A 20,100-nucleotide genomic window follows, 5' to 3' on the forward strand; every position below is an offset into this window, starting at 1 on the left:
CTTGCTTGTTAGACAGCCTCAACACATGTGGGGAATCCCCAACAGCTTCAAATCATGCAGCCGAAGGGTCTCAATCTACGAGCTCGCCCAGATGCTCGGATAAGACGTTATCCGAGCATGTTCGCTCATCATTAGTGGTGAGTTCTCCTTCAATGGAAGTCTTCAAGCAGAGGAGGTAGAGACATCTATCTGAGATGGTTTAGTGAATCCTGCATTGAGCAGGTTGTTGGACATGATGCGCTCTAAGATTCCATGGTAATAGTTGTGGATGAATGGCACAACAATGGGACTCAGGACCTTGTCACAGTATCTGCATTCAGAATTGCATAAATAAAATGCACTGGTGTCTATAACATATGCCACCATGCCCCACTCAATTCACAACGTTGGCATCCGCAAACCGTTCACCCACACCACGCCATCTCCCCTGTACAGTGACAACCAGGATTCATCCCTGAAGAGAACACCTCTCAAGCATGCCAGACGCCATCGAATGTGAGCATTTGCCCACTCAAGTCAAGTACAGTAACAAATTGCAGTCAGGTGGAAACCCAGATGAGGAGCATGAGCTTTCCCTGAGACGGTTTCTGACAGTTTGGCCAGGATCACACTTGTGAGTTCAATGCGAGTGAGTCTCTCGCGTCAAGTCCCGGCACTTGGGACCGGAGCGTGTGGCTGCATGTATTTCTATGCAGCTGAACGCTACAGTCCCGAGTGCTGGCGGCAGTGCTGGGACTTGATGTGAGTTTCTCACATTGAACTCGCAAGTGTGACCCCGGCCTTTGTGCAGAAATTCTTTGGTTATACAAACCAATTATTGCAGTAGCTGTCTGGGTGGCTGCTCTCGGATGATCTTTGAGGTGAAGTTGCTGGATGGTTGAGGTCCAGGGCTGGTGTGATTACACGTGGTCTGAGCTTGAGGCAGTTGGATGTACTGCCAAATTCTCTGAAATGCCGTCGAAGACTATTTATGGTAGAGAAATGAACATTCAATTCACGGCAACAGTTCTGCTGAACGTTCCTGCAGTCAGCATGCCATTTCCATGTTCCCTCAAAACCTGAGACATCTGTGGCATTGTGCTGTGCAATGAAACTGCACATTTAGAGCGGCCTGTTATTGTGGCCAGCTTAAGGTCCACCTGAGTAATAATCATGTGTCTAACTGTGGGTACTGTCACACAGTGGCACTTTGATCGCTCCGACGGCACGATCTGTGACGTTGCAGCGTCGCTTGATTATCGCTCCAGCGTCGTAGACTGCGGTCACACTTTGCAATGCACGGCGCTGGAGCGATAATTTCATGACGTAGTTGCGATGTAGAAGTCATACGGGACATTGGGAATATCGTGCACACCTTTGTTACACGCTGCGATCATGCCGCCACAGCGGGACACTTGACGACGAAATAAAGTTTCAAACGATCTGCTACGACGTACGATTCTCAGCGGGGTCCCTGATCGCAGTAGCGTGTCAGACACAGCGAGATCGTAACTATATCGCTGGAACGTCACGGATCGTACCGTTGTAGCGACCAAAGTGCCACTGTGTGACAGTACCCTAAGCAACTGGATATGCCACACCTATGAGGTGGAAGGATTATCTCAGCAGAGGAGAAGAGCTCACTAACAGATTAGGAGAAGAGCTCACTAATAGGCTGGGGTCACACTTGGCGTAAGACAATACGCCACGTATTATACGGCCGTAATACGGAGAAATGTTCCCAAAATATTGATCCGTAGTCAGGGTGTGTCAGCGTATTTTGCGCATGGCATCCTCCGTATGGCATCCGTACTGCGAGATTTTCGCGCAGGCTTGCAAAACCGACATCTAATGGATTTATGTGCTCAAATGTTCGTTAAGACATATATACAGTGTGTATATATATATATATATATATATATATATATATATTCTGTATTTAGATGTCATTCAGCGCGATATCTGTGAACAGCCGGTAATTCAATTGCCGGCTTTTCATTTCTCCTGCACAAACCCGACAGTATATGAGACATGGTTTACATATAGTAAACCATCTCATATCCCCATTTTTTTTGCATATTCCACACTACTAATGTTAGTAGTGTGTATGTGCAAAATTTCAGCGCTGTAGCTGCTAAAATAAAGGGTTAAATGGCGGAAAAAATTGGCGTGGGCTCCCGCGCAATTTTCTCCGCCAGAATGGTAAAGCCAGTGACTGAGGGCAGATATTAATAGCCTGGAGAGGGTCCATGGTTATTGGGCCCCCCGTGGCTAAAAACATCTGCCCCCAGCCACCCCAGAAGAGGCACATCTGGAAGATGCGCCTATTCTGGCACTTGGCCACTCTCTTCCCACTCCCTGTAGCGGTGGGATATGGGGTAATGAAGGGTTAATGCCACCTTGCTATTGTAAGGTGACATTAAGCCAGATTAATAATGGAGAGGCATCAATTATGTCACCTATCCATTATTAATCCAATTGTATGAAAGGGTTAAAAAAAACACACACACACATGATTTAAAAGTATTTTAATGAAATAAACACAGCGGTTGTTTTAATAATTTATTGCTCTCTCAATCCATCAGCAACACACTCGCTTGGCAAAATAATAAACGCACAAGATACATACCTTCTGATGTCCGATCACTTCCCACGATGTAATCCATCTGAAGGGGTTAACTAATATTACAGGCACGAGCCCTGCTAATGCAGCGGTGTGCTCGTGCTTGTAATCCCCGGCGAATGAATGAAATGTAGGTCATTGACCTACATTTCCTTCAGTCGCGGTGATGCGCCCCCTGGTGGATGTCCTCATATGACCTGGAGCGTGGGAAAAAGTTCCCAGGCTGCAGTTCATGAGAACATCCACCAGAGGGCGCATTACCACGACTGAATGTAAGTATAGATCACTGCTTTCCTTTCAGCACCCGGGGATTACAGGCACGAGCGAGTGGTTTATTGCAGCTCGTGCCTGTAATATTAGTTAACCCCTTCAGATGGATTACCTCGTTGGATGTGACAGTTCAGCTGAGGGTATGTATCTTGTGCGTTTATTATTTTGCCAAGCGAGGGTGTTGCTGATGGATTGAGAGAGCAATAAATTATTACAACAACCGCTGTGTTTATTTCATTAAAATACTTTTAAATCATGTGTGTGTGTGTTTTTTAACCCTTTCATACAATTGGATTAATAATGGATAGGTGTCATAATTGACGCCTCTCCATTATTAATCTGGCTTAATGTCACCTTACAATAGCAAGGTGGCATTAACCCTTCATTACCCCATATCCCACCGCTACAGGGAGTGGGAAGAGAGTGGCCAAGTGCCAGAATAGGCGCATCTTCCAGATGTGCCTTTTCTGGGGTGGCTGGGGGCAGATGTTTTTAGCCACGGGGGGGGGGGCCAATAACCATGGACCCTCTCCTGGCTATTAATATCTGCCCTCAGTCACTGGCTTTACCATTCTGGCGGAGAAAATTGCGCGGGAGCCCACGCCAATTTTTTCCGCCATTTAACCCTTTATTTTAGCAGCTACAGCGCTGAAATTTTGCACATACACACACTACTAACATTAGTAGTGTGGAATATGCAAAAAAAATGGGGATATGAGATGGTTTACTGTATGTAAACCATGTCTCATATCCTGTCGGGTTTGTGCAGGAGAAATGAAAAGCCGGCAATTGAATTACCGACTTTTCACTAACACCGCTGCGTATTTCTCGCAAGTCACACTGCTGGTCCGTGTGGAATCCGTATTTTTCTCGCCCCCATAGACTTTCATTGGCGATTTTTTTTGCGCAATACGCTGACAAACGCAGCATGCTGCGATTTTCTACGCCCGTACAACGCCGTATATTACGGATCCGTAATATACGCCTGATAGGACTAGACCCATTGAGAATCATTGTGCCGTATGTAATGCAAGTTTTACAGACGTAGTTTCTGCGCTCTTACGTCCGTAAAACACGCATGTGTGACCCCGGCCATAGTGAGGAGCGAATATACTCGTTACTCGAGATTTCCCGAGCATGCTCGGGGGTCCTCCGAGTATTTTTTTTAGTGTTCGGAGATTTAGTTTTTATTGCTGCAGCTGAATGATTTACATCTGTTAGCCAGCATAAGTACATGTGGGGATTCCCTAGCAACCAGGCAACCCCCACATGTACTTATGCTGGCTAACAGATGTAAATCATTCAGCTGCAGCAAGAAAAACTAAATCTCCGAGCACTAAAAAAAATACTCGGAAGACCCCCCCGAGCGTGCTCGAGAAATCTCGAGTATTGAGTATATTCGCTCATCACTACTCACAGATTAGGAGAAAAGCTCACTAACATAGATTTAGACAAATTTGTGAACAATATTTCAGAGAAAAAAGGTCTGTTGTGTACATAGAAAAATTCTTAGATCTTGAGTCCAGCTCATGAAAAATGGGAGCAAAAACAAAAGTGTTGTGTTCCTATTTTTGTTCAGTGTATAGGACATAATTTTTCTTATTAAGTATTCACAGCGGACATTTCTACACCAAAAAATTGCCTCTTGGTGTGAAAAAACGCTGTGTACAGTACAGCCATTTTTTAGTGTTTTTTTTTTCTCTCATTTAGTTGAAAAAACACTTAAAGAATTGGCATGCTGAAGATTGAAACTGCTTCAAATCTGCAAGGAAAAAATAAACGGTATGAGATTTTAGAAATTGTATTCACTTTTCCGCTACTGAAATACCCTGCCTTTTTTTGTCACCTGAGTGTGGTCCAATGTCCGCAAACACAGAGAATGGAGAAGATGGAGAAATTAAGCTCTTAGTCTTCTCAGCACCCGTGCTGCTATGCTCTCGTGAGAGAATCGGATCACACTATGGTGAGCGCTCTGACAGTTTGATCCGAGTGATATTAGCATAATCGTATGTATTCTCTCACATGAGAAAATGTACGCTTATACTGATGAAAAAATGCACCTGCCATGTACATCCTCCTGAATGAGGCCACTGCCATAAAACAATGCCTACACAGAGAAGTAAATGGATAAAGTGAGGCTGGGGCTTTATAAATGATTATTGCCCCAAGTGCTAAACTATTAAAAGTACCTACATCAGAAAACTTACTGGAGTACAGCAATAAATTGATCCATTAACAAATGGAAAAATGACTCTCTACCTAGAGGTGTGGAGGAGTGAAGTGCACCATTATAAACCTTGATATGCCCCGGCCTAGGTGTGGAGGAGTGAAGGTCACCATTATAAACCTTGATGTGCCCTGGCCTAGGTGTGGAGGAGTGAAGCGCACCATTATAAACCTTGATGTGCCCTGGCCTAGGTGTGGAGGAGTGAAGCGCACCATTATAAACCTTGATGTGCCCTGGCCTAGGTGTGGAGTGAAGCGCACCGTTCTAAACCTTGATGTGCCCTGGCCTAGGTGTGGAGGAGTGAAGTGCACCATTATAAACCTTGATATGCCCCGGCCTAGGTGTGGAGGAGTGAAGCGCATTATTATAAACCTTGATGTGCCCTGGCCTAGGTGTGGAGGAGTGAAGTGCACCATTATAAACCTTGATGTGCCCTGGCCTAGGTGTGGAGGAGTGAAGCGCACCATTATAAACCTTGATGTGCCCTGGCCTAGGTGTGGAGGAGTGAAGTGCACCATTATAAACCTTGATGTGCCCTGGCCTAGGTGTGGAGGAGTGAAGCGCACCATTATAAACCTTGATGTGCCCTGGCCTAGGTGTGGAGGAGTGAAGTGCACCATTATAAACCTTGATGTGCCCTGGCCTAGGTGTGGAGGAGTGAAGTGCACCATTATAAACCTTGATATGCCCTGGCCTAGGTGTGGAGGAGTGAAGCGCACCATTATAAACCTTGATGTGCCCTGGCCTAGGTGTGGAGGAGTGAAGCGCACCATTATAAACCTTGATGTGCCCTGGCCTAGGTGTGGAGGAGTGAAGCGCACCATTATAAACCTTGATGTGCCCTGGCCTAGGTGTGGAGGAGTGAAGTGCACCATTATAAACCTTGATGTGCCCTGGCCTAGGTGTGGAGGAGTGAAGCGCATTATTATAAACCTTGATGTGCCCTGGCCTAGGTGTGGAGGAGTGAAGTGCACCATTATAAACCTTGATGTGCCCTGGCCTAGGTGTGGAGGAGTGAAGCGCACCATTATAAACCTTGATGTGCCCTGGCCTAGGTGTGGAGGAGTGAAGTGCACCATTATAAACCTTGATGTGCCCTGGCCTAGGTTTGGAGGAGTGAAGTGCACCATTATAAACCTTGATGTGCCCTGGCCTAGGTGTGGAGGAGTGAAGTGCACCATTATAAACCTTGATGTGCCCTGGCCTAGGTGTGGAGGAGTGAAGTGCACCATTATAAACCTTGATGTGCCCTGGCCTAGGTGTGGAGGAGTGAAGCGCATTATTATAAACCTTGATGTGCCCTGGCCTAGGTGTGGAGTGAAGCGCACCATTATAAACCTTGATGTGCCCTGGCCTAGGTGTGGAGGAGTGAAGTGCACCATTATAAACCTTGATGTGCCCTGGCCTAGGTGTGGAGGAGTGAAGCGCACCATTATAAACCTTGATGTGCCCTGGCCTAGGTGTGGAGGAGTGAAGTGCACCATTATAAACCTTGATGTGCCCTGGCCTAGGTGTGGAGGAGTGAAGCGCACCATTATAAACCTTGATGTGCCCTGGCCTAGGTGTGGAGGAGTGAAGCGCATTATTATAAACCTTGATGTGCCCTGGCCTATAATATAACAGTGAAGGAAGTGTTAAAGACATGGATGGTTCTCATTTTTCTTTCCATTATTCCAAACATATGAGCTATTGGAGTAAGCTGGATATCATAGGTATGACATCCGATGTATTAGCCTCAGAGCACGTTCATGGCTTCAGCAAGGTGGTCACAGGAGACTCATCACATGCCTAAGGCTTCAGCTACAATTTTATTTATTTTTGGAGTTTAATTCAGACATTTTTTTTCTATCTCTTCACAGGGAAAAAGACTTCTAGTATGCCCATGACTTCACTTGAGATAACAGTGGTCCAATAGCATGGCCATGGTGTGTGCCAATGTGATGTTGAGCTTCTGTACTGGAGATGTGAGTCCTCTTATTGCTTCTTCAAGGACACACTTGGGGTTGGCCACTTTCAACTTTTTAGAAAAAAAAAAAAAGAAATTGACTGCAATTACAATATATAGTCTCTTCTCAGCAACAATTTATACTCTTGGTGCCTGATTCATTATTGCATTGGTGCCTTCTTTTTATCCAGCTTTTGGTGTTTTTCATTTGCGCCCTATTTTTATTTGATATGTGCCTTTCATTAATCCTTTAGCAACCGCTGATACGCATTATAACGGCGGCCGCTAAGGGTGCTTATTCTGTAACGGCGATCGGGAATAAGGCTGTAGCGCCCCCCAGAATCGGAAAATCTTCGGGGTCTCGGCTGCCGGGGGTAGCTGAGATCCTGCAGAACATGATCAGGGCCAGATTTTCTGGCGATCACAAAAAGAAAAGTGTCCCCGCTGTTTCAATGATTTCTCCCTCTTCTGATTTAGATGTCAGAGGAGAGAGAAATTATACCCCCCGAGATCCCCCGGTACTTCCGCCATCCCTGGGCCCTCTTGATCCGTCACCTGGCCCGGCGTCATCTTCCTGGAAAAAAGTGGCATGCGCAGTGCGTCTGCTGAGATCTGCCAGCCGGAACCTGGCAACAATAGGACATTTTTCCTATTGATTCCTTTCGATCACTGTGATAGACCCTATCACAGTGATAAAAAAAATAGCAAATCAAATTCCCCTTTGTCACCCCCTTAGTTATATAAAAATTGTAATTGAACTGTCGGCCAGTCCGAGCATCATGATACGATCGTTGTCCGTGTTATACGGAGGTCTGACTGCACCCTTACCTCTGGGATAGGATGCTTTTTGGTGTCAGGAGCATCCTTCCAGACAGTGTCCTCTAAAGTCCCACACTTGGCAATGTCCATTATCCAATATCCGTCAAAGATTTTGCCTGTGTCCATGTAGTAGAACTTCCCAGGTCCGTGCTTCATTCCATCCTTCCAAGAACCTTCATAGCGGTTCTTGTTGGCTGATAATATACATGAAATATAGGGGTCAGGCCACACAAAGCATTTTTTTTTTCTATTGCAGCAAAAAAGTGCTACATGGAGGTTTGCCGTCGCCTTCATCACTACATGTAAAAGGTAAAATCCTAAAGCAAAATAGTGTTAAATAGTATTATGTTACATGTGCTTCAGGCCAGGGGAGGACCTACCAACGGCCCAAGAGGTAAGGAGGCCACTTCCACGTCCAGAGCAGCAAGATGCTCCTGTCACAGACACACTATTGGCCCCTATACTGTTTTTGCAGAGGGGCCTTCTTCTGTCTGAGTTCACTCCTGCTTCTGGCAGGTTTCTTGCCTGTATTTGTAATCCACACTGAACTACAAGGCCTCATTCTTATGTCAGTTTTTTCACGTATGAGAAAAAGGACCGAGGTTCATCAATGATTTTCATCAGAGTTGAATCCGATTTTTATCAGTTTTTCTTGTATGTAGGGGAAAAAAAAAGTTTCTCCAATAATTTCATAAAAATCGTACATTTGCTGCGTATCGAGTGGGCTTGGCTCCTGAGCGTGCCCCATACATGCAGGGCTCCGGCGCAGATATACATTTATGTCCGTACGCGCCATGGGATTAATAGTGCAAAGTGGGACATTATCCTGTCTATACAAAGCAGACGGATTATGGGAGAAAGAATGCAAAAAAAGTACTGAAATTGCTATGTTTAGATGCTTCGTCCTTAATGCCCGCTGCATTTGTGGGGTTAAGTGGCTGAGATCTGAGCTTTTTCTGATTTCTGCTGTTGTTTGTGGAGGTTAACTATCATTCAGTGGATGATACCGCTTCTGCTTCACAGAACAGTGTCCCAGCGATGATCATACACAGACACAAGTGGGCGAGGCGATAGGCAGGGTTTCAGTCCAACAGGGCTGGGGCCAATTACTTCCCTAAAATCATAATTGGACTTGTTGCTAGGAACCTAATTAAAAAATATGAATTACCTGAGAAAAGTATCCCTTGTCCGCAGTACTTGTCACTTTGCCATTCTCCTTCGTAGACGTCACCATTGGCGTATATCATCTTGCCCCATCCGCTCCGTTGACCGCACTCCCAGCCTCCCTCATAGTATTCATCCTCGGAGAAGTAGTAAGTCCCATATCCCTGGAAAGAGACGGAAGCCACTATTCACACCCGGTGATATTTATATGTCCTAGATACAGAAGCCTCCACGTCCTGTAATTATAATCACATGATCTCTTGTATTCTGCTCTCACCTTTACATTAGAGCTAAAGATGGCGGCCATCCTGGACGACCCCATCAGGTGATCATACTACGGCGACAGCGTCCAGTCCTGTAGCTCATAGACAGGACGTAAAGAAACAACTTACGTGTTTCTTATCGTTCTTCCAGTTCCCAGCATAAACCCTGATGTATTCTCCGGTGCTGGGGGACTTAATGGCATATGTGCCGAATCCGCTCCTCTTCCCACGGATCCAGTCCCCTTGGTAGATGGCATTGGCTTCCTTGTAGATACATGCGCCTTTACCTGAAATAACAGTTAAAAGACAGAATCAGTGCAGAGAATATATAGATAGGAAAAAATAAAGCATCCTTATAGGGTAGGTGTCTTTTTCAGTGGGATTCTGCTCGAAAAATAGCAGAGAAACTGATGCAAAAAAATGAGCATAATTCACAGCAATGACAAAACCAACACTGCAGTGCACATGTTCAGTCTTATGTTACTTCTTCCAAAGGATTGGAAACCGTGATACTTTAGAAATAAGAAGACAGATGTGATTCCAAAGACGACAGCAAAACTGCTAGTTAAGCTGCTACAGGACAAAAAATTGCTGGCTTTTTCCTGAAGTTTCTTGGCCTAGGAAAACTTTGGCGGGGCTGCCGGTGTCTTAAAGGCATCATGTGCACATTGCTTTAGGGCCCATTACATAATTGCAATTGCATCTTCTCTTTTTTGTCTAGTTTTTGTTGGTTTTCGCCTGTTTTTCATTTACTTCCTATTTTTCTTTAATTTTCCACTCTTCTTTTTCTTTTCAGCCCTTTCTTCACATCGCAATTTTTCAATTTTTTTTCCTCCCCTTCCAAGGACCGTAACTTTTTTATTCTTTCTTCAGTATAGCTATATGAGGGATGGTTTTTGTGGGACAAGTTGCACTTTTTGAATTACACCATCTATTTTGCCATGTGGTGTACTGAAAAACGGGAAAAAAATTCCATGTGTGGAGAAATTCCGAAAAAAAAAAAATGTACTTCCATGTATTTAAGGTTTTGTATTTATCATGTTCATTATGCGGTAAACATACCCTGGCAATATGATTCTCTGGGTCAGCAAGAATACAGTGATTTAAATAATAATTACACTAGCACCCCTAAATATAGGACATAGATAAAGCAATACTAATCGCACTACTAGCTGCTGGAGATATTATACAATTCTGCACGCCCCGTATTTACCAGTATGATACAGAAAAATCTCTGCGCTATTTGTATGTTAATGACACCAGCCAATATTATTATTATTACACCTACTACATAATAGGATAAGATCTTGGAGATGGGAATACCCCTTTAAGTATGACCCCAAGACACTGGGCATGTTTCTGGGGAGTAATGGTAGAACCACACACGAAAATGGCATTATCGGGAATAGGTACCGTAGGTTAGTGTAGGGAGGAAACACAAGGAGTTCAGGTTTTGACAAATTCACTTTTAGATGGAGGGAGAATATAATCTTTGAGACAGTGGAAAGACAGTCACTGGTATTTTATAGTAATGCAGGCGTGATGTCAGGAGTGGAGGTGTATAATTGGATGTCATCAGCACATAGATATGGTACTGAAAACCAAATCTACTGATTGTTTGTCCAATAGGGGCAGTATACAAAGAGAAGAGGAGGGGGCCTAGGACTGATCCTTGAGGAACCCCAACAGTAAGGGGAAGGTGAGAGGAGGAGGAACCAGCAAAACATACAGTGAAGGATCGGTCAGAGAGATAGGAGGAGAACCAAGAGAGAACGGTGTCCTTGAGGCCGATGGAGCGGAGCATATTGAGGAGGAGCTGGTGATCCACAGTGTCGAATGCTGCAGAGAGATCCAAGAGAATCAGCAAGTAGTGACCATTAGATGTAGGTGCAAAAAACAAAAAACCTGACCAGGAACGCCATATCACGTGAACAGGTGCAAGCTACAATGACTGCATAGCATACAAAAAAGGGGGATACAGCAGCACTCTGTAAGGACCAAGATATCTGCACACACAAGATCTAAACTACATTGTTGCTGAATAAAATGTACTAAGAAAATAAAAAAAGTACTTACAAAAAATGAAGGTTCTTAGTGCAGACACCGCTTGCACCTGTTCACACTATATGGAGGTGCTGGTCAGGTATTTTTGCTTTTTGCAGTGCATTTAATTAGTGCTGGTTCCTACCTGCCCATTTAAAATTGTAGGTTTATAATCCGAGAGAGGCATGTTTAGGGTGATAGGACCCATCAGAGAAGTGTCACCTTGCCATGGTTGATGGGCACACATGAATTGGACAATGTATGTGCTAAGAACCTTCATTTTTTTGTAAGTACTTTTTTATTTTCTTAGCACATTTTATTCAGCACCAATGTAGTGTTTGCATATATCGTGGTCTTTACAGAGTGCTGCTGTGTCCCCCTCTTTTGCATTAGATGTAGCTGTTAGTAGATCAGTAGAGACTTTAGTGAGGGCAGTTTCCATAGAGTGTAAAGAGTGGAAACCAGATTGTGAAAGGTCAAGTAGAGCGTTATCTCAGAGATAGCAGATTGGACGGGACTGGACCAAGTGTTACCGGAGTTTATGGATAAAGTGAAGATTAGAGACATATCTGTAATTAGCAGTGCAGTTCTGGTCGAGGGATGTTTTTTTTCAGTAAAGGGGTAATGATGACATGTTTGAATGAAGAGGGAAAGATACGAGAAGAAAGAAAGATGTTAGATATTTTAGTTAAGTGGGAAAAGATAGCCGGTTAGAGAGACTGGTGGAGATGTGAGGGAATAGGGTCACCAATGCAGGTTGTAAAGCGAAAATAGGCAAAGAGCCTGGTAACTCCTTATTTTGTAACAGCTTCAAAGATGGAAAGTGAGCTTGGGGTGGGAAGGGGATCCAGGTTTTGGTGGAATTGTGCGAAAACATCCTGATGTACAGTATATGGGTGATATTTTCTCTGAAATAAGTGGCCAGATTGTCAGCTCTGAAGTTGGTGATGGGTGCTTGTACTTTAGGGTTCAGGGAGTGAAAAGTTTTAAAAAATTGTTTTGAATTGTCTATTAGTGATGTGATGAAGGTAGTGAAGTAGACTTGTTTAGCCAAATGGAGATGTTCTGACTGCTAAAGAACATTCTTACAGGGAACGTACAAACCAGGGAGACAGGTCCCTGTTCAGATGAATAGCTATTCTCTGACCCTTGTCTCTCCTTGTCTGACCATGGAGGTTGGCACCTTAAGATAACACAATGGCGCTCCCACTCAATGACGGCTTACCCTGATTGTCCTTAGCAGCTCCTAGGATGGATAGAGCAGCAGTTCCCTAAGGAGTAAGGAAGCACACCCAAAACAACTGCAACTAACACAAAATACAGCAAAGTGAATGAATCCAACAAAGGCTACCACCAGCAGGAAACACCAGTAGTGGAAGGTATTTAAAGCTGCACCTGAAAGGTGATAGGACAGACAAAGTGCATGAAAACACCTGTTACCCAAAACCTCCAGAAACAAAACAGAACTAAAACACCAAAAGAAAAGGTGCCTCTGTTGTGGTTCAACGGGAAGAGGCGCAGAACATGTGATAAATATGGATTGGTGGAGATGAAGAAACAGATATCCATTCTTACCATGCTTCATGTTATCCATCCATTCCCCCGTGTACTCGTCTCCATTGACACTGTACACAGTGCTTCGCAGTCCTGATTTCTGAGCTTTTGTATCCCAGTCCCTCCATAGGGCTTCAATTCTCCTGAAGGTCTTTCGAAGCGGCATGCTGGCAAGTCCTGGAATCACAGACAAATCTTTATCTACAGATCTCTCAGTAATAATTGAACACTGAACGCCCTGTCATATCTGTCTATCGTAAGAAAATACATTCCACTTTTCCCTGTATCATAAGTCCGCTACCTCAGACTATCCCTTGACCTTGTCCTGTCCTTCAACCACACATCCAAGCCCTAACCACCTTTGATTTAAAAATATTTAAAGAATTTGTCCTTTCCTCATCCCTGAATCTACTAAAATGTTAGTGCATGGCCTCATCATCTCCCACATCGACTACTGCAATATTCTCCTCTGTGGAGTCCCAGCTAACGCTCTGCACCCCTCCAGTCTATCCTAAACTCTGTTGCCAGATTACTCAACTTCTCTCCGCACTACTCCTCAGCCTCCGACAATCCCTTCTCTAGCTTCCAATTTCCCAGCAAATCCAGTTTAAACTGCTAACAATAACTTATACTCTGCATAATCTGTCTCCTCCATACATCTCCAAACTAATCTCCAGATACCTTCACAAACATACTCTCAGGTTCTCACAAGGCCTTCTTCTCCCCTCCACACTCATACATTCCTCTCCAAATCACCTCCTTCCCAAGCTTCCTCCATCCTTTGGAATTAATTGCTTTATCTTCCAGTCCTCAAAATTGGAGCCCTCAGACATTATCTGAAAACTCATCTCTTCAGAAATGCCTACAGCCAGCAATAACTCCGCTGCCACCTCACTCAAAAACCAATGAAAACTAGATTAAAAAAACTGGCGCAAACAGAATAATGAATTTGGGCCTAAGGCTAAGACTATATGGCAACTTTGGTCACAACACCTGTCTCATGACCTAAGTACGCTCGGTGCTGCTGCTACATCGCAGCTATGTAAACGAATGGGGTTGCATTCCAACACCCACACTACCATGACAAGTAAGTCGAAAAAAACATTAGACTCTGATGTATTTTTTGCTAGTTGCCTGTCGCAGCAGTTTAGGTGTGGCAATATTACCCCATTCACTTCTATGGAGCTGCAATGTAGCAGCGTCACAGAGCGTACTTAGGTCATGAGACAACTGTCGTGACCAAAGTTGCCGTATAGTCTTAGTCCCCAATTCATTATTCTGTTTTCGTCTAGTTTTCGGTGGTTTAAGCCCGTTTTTTGAGTAAGGTGGCAGCAGGCTTATTGCTGGCTGTAGACTTTTCTGAAGAGATGAGTTGCCGATGTCACATGTAGCTCTGGCCTGAATCTTTACATTCCAGTACAATTATAACTCCTTGTTGTTATACTGCAGTTTTGGATGGTTCCATTCATTGTGCCATACAATGTACTGAAAATTAAAAAAAATCCTAGTGCAGTGAAAGGGTAAGAAACGCATTTTTTTCAGTATTTACTGTGCAGTAAAATGACATCTACTATATATAATTGTCTAAGGGTCCCTTCCGTCTTTCTTTCTGTCTGTCTGACTGTCAAGGAAATCCCAAGTCGCTGATTGGTCACGGCCAGCTGGCCATGACCAATCAGCGACTGGCACAGTCCGGCCGCGAAATGGCGCTTCCTACTCCCCTGCACTCAGTACCCGCTCCATACTCCCCCCCCCCCCAGTCAGCGCCCGCCACCCACATAGCGTTGTAGCAGTCCGTTAGACCGACTGCGTTACACCGTGGCATAATGCGGTGTAACTCAGTCTGTTAATGCTGCTATTAACCCTATGTGATGAACTTTTTACTATTGATGCTGCCTATGCAGCATCAATAGTAAAAAGATCTAATGTTAAAAATAATAAAAAAAATAAAAAATCGTGCTATTCTCACCTTCTGGCGCCTTTCCCGTTCCTCGCGACGCTCCGGGCCATGCCTTGCGGTCTCGCGAGCTGATGACATAGCGCTCTCGCGAGACCGCTACGCATTCTTGGGGCCGGAGCGTTGCGAGGAGCATCGCTAAATGCCTCGCCTGGATCCGGGGGCCGCCGGAGGGTGAGTTTATAACTATTTTTTATTTTAATTTTTTTTTAACGGGGATATGGTGCCCACACTGCTATATAGTACTTGGGCTGTGCTATATACTGCATGGCTGCTATATACTACGTGGGCAGTGTTATATACTATGTGGGCTGTGCTATATATTACATGGGCAGTGTTATATACTACGTGGGCAGTGTTATATACTACGTGGGCAGTGTTATATACTACGTGGGCTGTGTTATATACTACGTGGGCTGTGTTATATACTGCGTGGGCTGTGTTATATACTGTGTGGGCTGTGTTATATACTACGTGGGAATTGTTATATACTGTGTGGGCTGTGTTATATACTACATGGGCAGCGTTATATACTACGTGGGCTGTGTTATATACTGCGTGGGCAGTGTTATATACTGCTTGGGCTGTGTTATATACTACGTCTGCAGTGTTATATACTACGTGGGCAGTGTTATATACTAAGTGGGCACTGTTTTATACTACGTGCATGTGTTATATACTACGTGGGCTGTGTTATATACAACGTGGGCTGTGTTATATACTGTGTGGGCTGGTATATACTACGTGGGAATTGTTATATACTGCGTGGGCTGTGTTATATACTACATGGGCAGCGTTATATACTACGTGGGCTGTGTTATATACTGCGTGGGCAGTGTTATATACTGCTTGGGCTGTGTTATATACTACGTCTGCAGTGTTATATACTACGTGGGCAGTGTTATATACTAAGTGGGCACTGTTTTATACTATGTGCATGTGTTATATACTACGTGGGCTGTGTTATATACTACGTGCCTGTTATATACTACGTGGGTTGTGCTATATATTACATGAGCTGTTATATACTACGCGGCTGTGCTATATTCTACGTGGGCTGTTATATACTAAGTGGCTGCTATATACTACGTGGCTATGCTATATACTACGTGGCTGTGCTATATACTACGTGGCTGTCTGTGTTACGTGGGCTGTTATATACTGTGTGGGCTGTGTTATATACTATGTGGCTGTGCTATATACTACGTGGCTCCTATATAAGACATGGCTGTTATATACTACGTGGCTGTTATATACGTGGCTGCTATATACTACGTGGCTGTGCTATATACTACATGGGCTGTGTTATATACTACGTGGCTGTGCTATATACTACGTGGCTGTCTGTGTTATGTGGGCTGTGCTATATACTATGTGGCTGCTATATACATACATACATACATATTCTAGAATACCCGATGCGTTAGCATCGGGCCAACATCTAGTGGAAACATAATTCTCCAGGTCAGTACAATTATAGCACTACCAAACATGCTTTAAAAAATAAAGCATTATTTCATTGATCTATTGGTCCTCTTCTTAGGCCTCATTCAGACATCTGTGTTTGTTCATGCACGCAAAAAAAAGGTATAAGTGTCATCAGCATTTTGGATCCTAGTTTCATCAGTGTTTGGTCAGTTACTATTAAAGGGAATCTGTCACCTAATTTTTTGGCTATAAGCTGCGGACACCGCCATCAAGGGCTTATCTACAGCATTCTTTAATGCTGTAGATAAGCCCCCGATGTAACCTGAAAGATAAGAAAAACGGGTTATATTTTGCTCACCCAGGGGCGGTCCCGGTCCGATGGGCGTCACAGGTTCGGCGCCTCCTATCTTTATGCGATGACCTCTTCCTTGCTTCTGTCACGGCGTCGGGAAAGGTCAGAGAGGCCCAGCACCTGCGCACTGCAGTACTTTACGCTGCCCTCAACAAGGCAAAGTACGCCTGCGCAGGAGCCGCGACTGAAGCAAGGATGAGGAAGTCATCGCATGAAGATGGGAGGTTGCCGGACCCAGACCCACGACACCCATCGGACTGCACCGGGACCACCCCTGGGTGAGCATAATCTAACTTGTTTTTCTTATCTTTCAGGATACATTGGGGGCTTATCTATAGCATTACAGAATGCTGTAGATAAGCCCCTGATGGCGGTGGCCGCAGCTTATAGGCCAAAAATGAGGTGACAGATTCCCTTTAATGTTTTTCATGTATGAATAAATATACAAATCACGGACCCAGACTTGCATTTGTGCTTTTCATCCGTGATGTCAATAAAAAACAGACATGTCTCAGTAATCTGCAAAAAAAACATGGATGTGTGAATAGTCCCATAGAGTATAATAGGTACGTGGTCTATCCATGAAAATGACGGATCGAAAATATATGTGAAAAACGGACGTCTGAATGAGGAATAAGGGATCATGTGTGTAAGGCCACGTTCACACATTCATTATTTGGTCAGTATTTTACCTCAGTATTTGTAATCCAAAGCCAGGAGTGGGTGATAAATACAGAAGCGGTGACGTGTTTCTATTATACTTTTTCTCCGATTGTTCCTCTCCTGGTTTTAGCTTACAAATACTGAGGTAAAATACTGACCAAATACTGACTGTGTGAACATGACCTAAGTCTGATGAAGGTAGATCATACTCACTGGTCACCGTCTTCTCTGGGTGTCAGCGATGCTCCGGTCTGTTGCGGCACCACGTCACGTGCGTTTATGACCTGCAGAATCACATCATGGTTGATGTGTGGAAGTCACATTTGAATGTGAAAGATTATTTGCCGATCCACATGGTGATCTGGGAGGTTACAGATGTGGCCACGTTGTGCAGGAGAGGACCGGAACGCCGCGGAAACCAGAAGATGGCAGCCGGAGAGTAAGTTACTACCTTCATAACACTTACATATCTAACAAAGTGCAAAAAAAAAATCATTTGCACCCTACGTTCGAGTTGCGGCATGATGGTTGCCCAAATTGGTGCAACTGATGGTTTACACCACTTAGTCATTAACAATGACATTTCGAGGGGTCGTTGCTGTTACTGGTGGGTGTTGGCTGCTGTGAGTGGAGTGGGCTCAGCGCTCCATATACCCACACCAGAAATGTATCATGTTGTCAGGAAGGAGTTAAAACACTTTACCTAATAGGTCAAATCCAATCCACATATACGGTAAGTATGGGTAGTCACTCAGTTGACTAGCAAGGAGGAAGATTTATGAAACTGTCTTTAAAAATAGGCCTTATTGCCCATAGCAACCAATCACAGCACAGCTTTCATTTCTAATTGTGCTTTTGAAAAATGAAAGCTGTGCTGTGATTGGTTGCTATGGGAAACCCATGGCCGATAGGGAGTTTATAAACTTTCTCCATTATGTGTGTGGAAATCAGCCATGTTTTTGTAAGCCAGGACAACCCCTTAAAGTTAAAGGCTGCGTTTACTACCAGACAACTCCAACTTAAAGGGGTTTTCCCATGAACAAAGTAAATTTTAATCAATAGATTCCTGTGCTAAGATAATCTTATGCATGGGCCCCAGCTGTGTACTGTGTAATGGTCGTGTCTGACCGTACAGTGATGTAGTCTGATCATACCACATCTCCTGGACAGGGAAGCACCCGAGCCTGCTCGGATAACACCTTATTATGTTTGCCCATCACTAATAATTATATAAAAATCAGTAACGTGAAAGGGGCGGGCTATTATGATATCATTTTGTATCCTCTGTAATTTTTCTGTGTTTACTGCTTAATTGGCTCCTATTAACTATATTCTATTCGTTTTGGTAGATTTTTGGTCTGTAGTGGCATGCAGGTTAAGTCATCGGCCGCTTAGTGCTTTTTTGGTCCCGCCCATTTGATTTTGGTAGTCTTTACCACGCCCCTCATTAGCTACGTTACACTCTATCAGCGATATTTTCGTTCACTGATAGTGGGCGCGGATTAGTGCATTTACTCTTTATTGGTCTCGCCTACCTGATGTTGTTAGGCTTTACCACGCCCCCTACTAGCTGCGCTCCACTCCGTCAGCGATATTTGCTCTAACCAACTGCGGGCGAGGATCAGTGCGCATGCCCTGGATTTGGCCGCTCGGTGACTTACAGCCCCGCCCATTGGGTGACGCGAGCGTTCCACGCTTGCGTGCCAGGCAGCGGAGGTCTGTAAGCCACTGTTCTTGCACGAGCGTCCAAAAGCCAGCGCATGCGCCGTACCATATCTTGCACGCAGCTATTCAATATCAGCTGTTTACAATCCTGAGGCCAAATTTTTTGCCATTTATAATGAGCACCTCCGCACACATAGCACACTTGCCCCCTTATGGAAGAAGCCTGATTGGCGAAACAGTGCTGTCGGGGTGCAGCACAGGCATACCACAACTTTCATGTAAGTTTATTCAGTCCTTTTGTGTATTAGCCTTTGGGATAGGTGTTGCAGTATTGGTTTATTCATGGTTTATTCATGGACACATTATGTTGGCGGCTATATATTGAATGCATATAGATAATCATAGGTATAGTACCTTTTGCCCATTAGTTTTCAAATCAGCTATGGGCTATTAGCACTTTTTGCACTTGGTTATTTACCTCTTATATAGATTTATATTCAGCTATTTTCATTATAGTTGCCCAGGTGATTCTGCCTGCTCTAAACATGTTTTCATCATTGCTGCATACATATTTTTGCAAGCATGCCCTTGTGGTGATGTTGTATATTCTTTATTTATTTCATTAGTTCATATCATATATCTGCTGTTGCACATCCAGTAGTTTATACAACACATACCACCTATACTCACAAATGGTTAAATCACATATTGGTTTTTGCCCTGTGTCTGCTTGTTTTTATTGAGATTTTTCTTGTTTGTCTTTATTATTTTTGTATAATTATTAATAAAGTATCTTTATTTTAATTTTTGTCCATGCCTTTATTTTCCCCGCAATTAGAGGGAATGTTGTTGTATAAATATTTGTTTAAGGTATTTAAGACATTTGGGACCTTGTTATTTATATATTTGTTGCTGTTTTCAAACAGATTGTCCTGGTCACGTATGATGGACTTTAAAGCTAGGGAAACATCCTGGCGGTCCAAGGCTACTGATTTATTCAAACAGGGAATTTCTACTACACAGGATGGTAACTCTGAAAATCGAGATTTAACGATGCAATATAAAAATGCGGTACATAGAAAAATTAGAACGTGGTGGAATAAAACTGCTCTGGAGAATTATGTCGAACAAAATATCATCCCGAGAGG

The 20,100-nt window shown here is 43.9% G+C and overlaps 1 protein-coding gene across 4 annotated transcripts; it reads right to left on the reverse strand.

Annotated features, from left to right (window-relative positions):
* Positions 1-6,899: 6,899 nt before the first annotated feature.
* LOC143781415 (MORN repeat-containing protein 3-like) lies at positions 6,900-18,969 on the reverse strand. Of its 4 annotated transcripts, none has more exons than XM_077268010.1 (6): positions 18,823-18,969; positions 12,909-13,064; positions 9,420-9,577; positions 9,032-9,191; positions 7,873-8,057; positions 6,900-7,116 (listed from the first exon to the last, which is right to left on the reverse strand). In XM_077268010.1, the coding sequence occupies exons 2-6, from the start codon at positions 13,051-13,053 to the stop codon at positions 6,988-6,990; spliced, it is 777 nt and encodes a 258-aa protein (XP_077124125.1). In that variant the 5' UTR covers positions 13,054-13,064; positions 18,823-18,969; the 3' UTR covers positions 6,900-6,987. The 4 variants fall into 4 exon arrangements, with proteins under 4 accessions (XP_077124125.1, XP_077124124.1, XP_077124126.1 ...); XM_077268009.1 differs by lacking the exon at positions 18,823-18,969 and adding an exon at positions 17,991-18,099; XM_077268011.1 differs by lacking the exon at positions 18,823-18,969 and adding an exon at positions 17,501-17,888.
* Positions 18,970-20,100: the final 1,131 nt, after the last annotated feature.

This window comes from Ranitomeya variabilis, chromosome 6 (genome assembly GCF_051348905.1).
Source record: "Ranitomeya variabilis isolate aRanVar5 chromosome 6, aRanVar5.hap1, whole genome shotgun sequence".
Classification (NCBI taxonomy): domain Eukaryota; kingdom Metazoa; phylum Chordata; class Amphibia; order Anura; family Dendrobatidae; genus Ranitomeya; species Ranitomeya variabilis.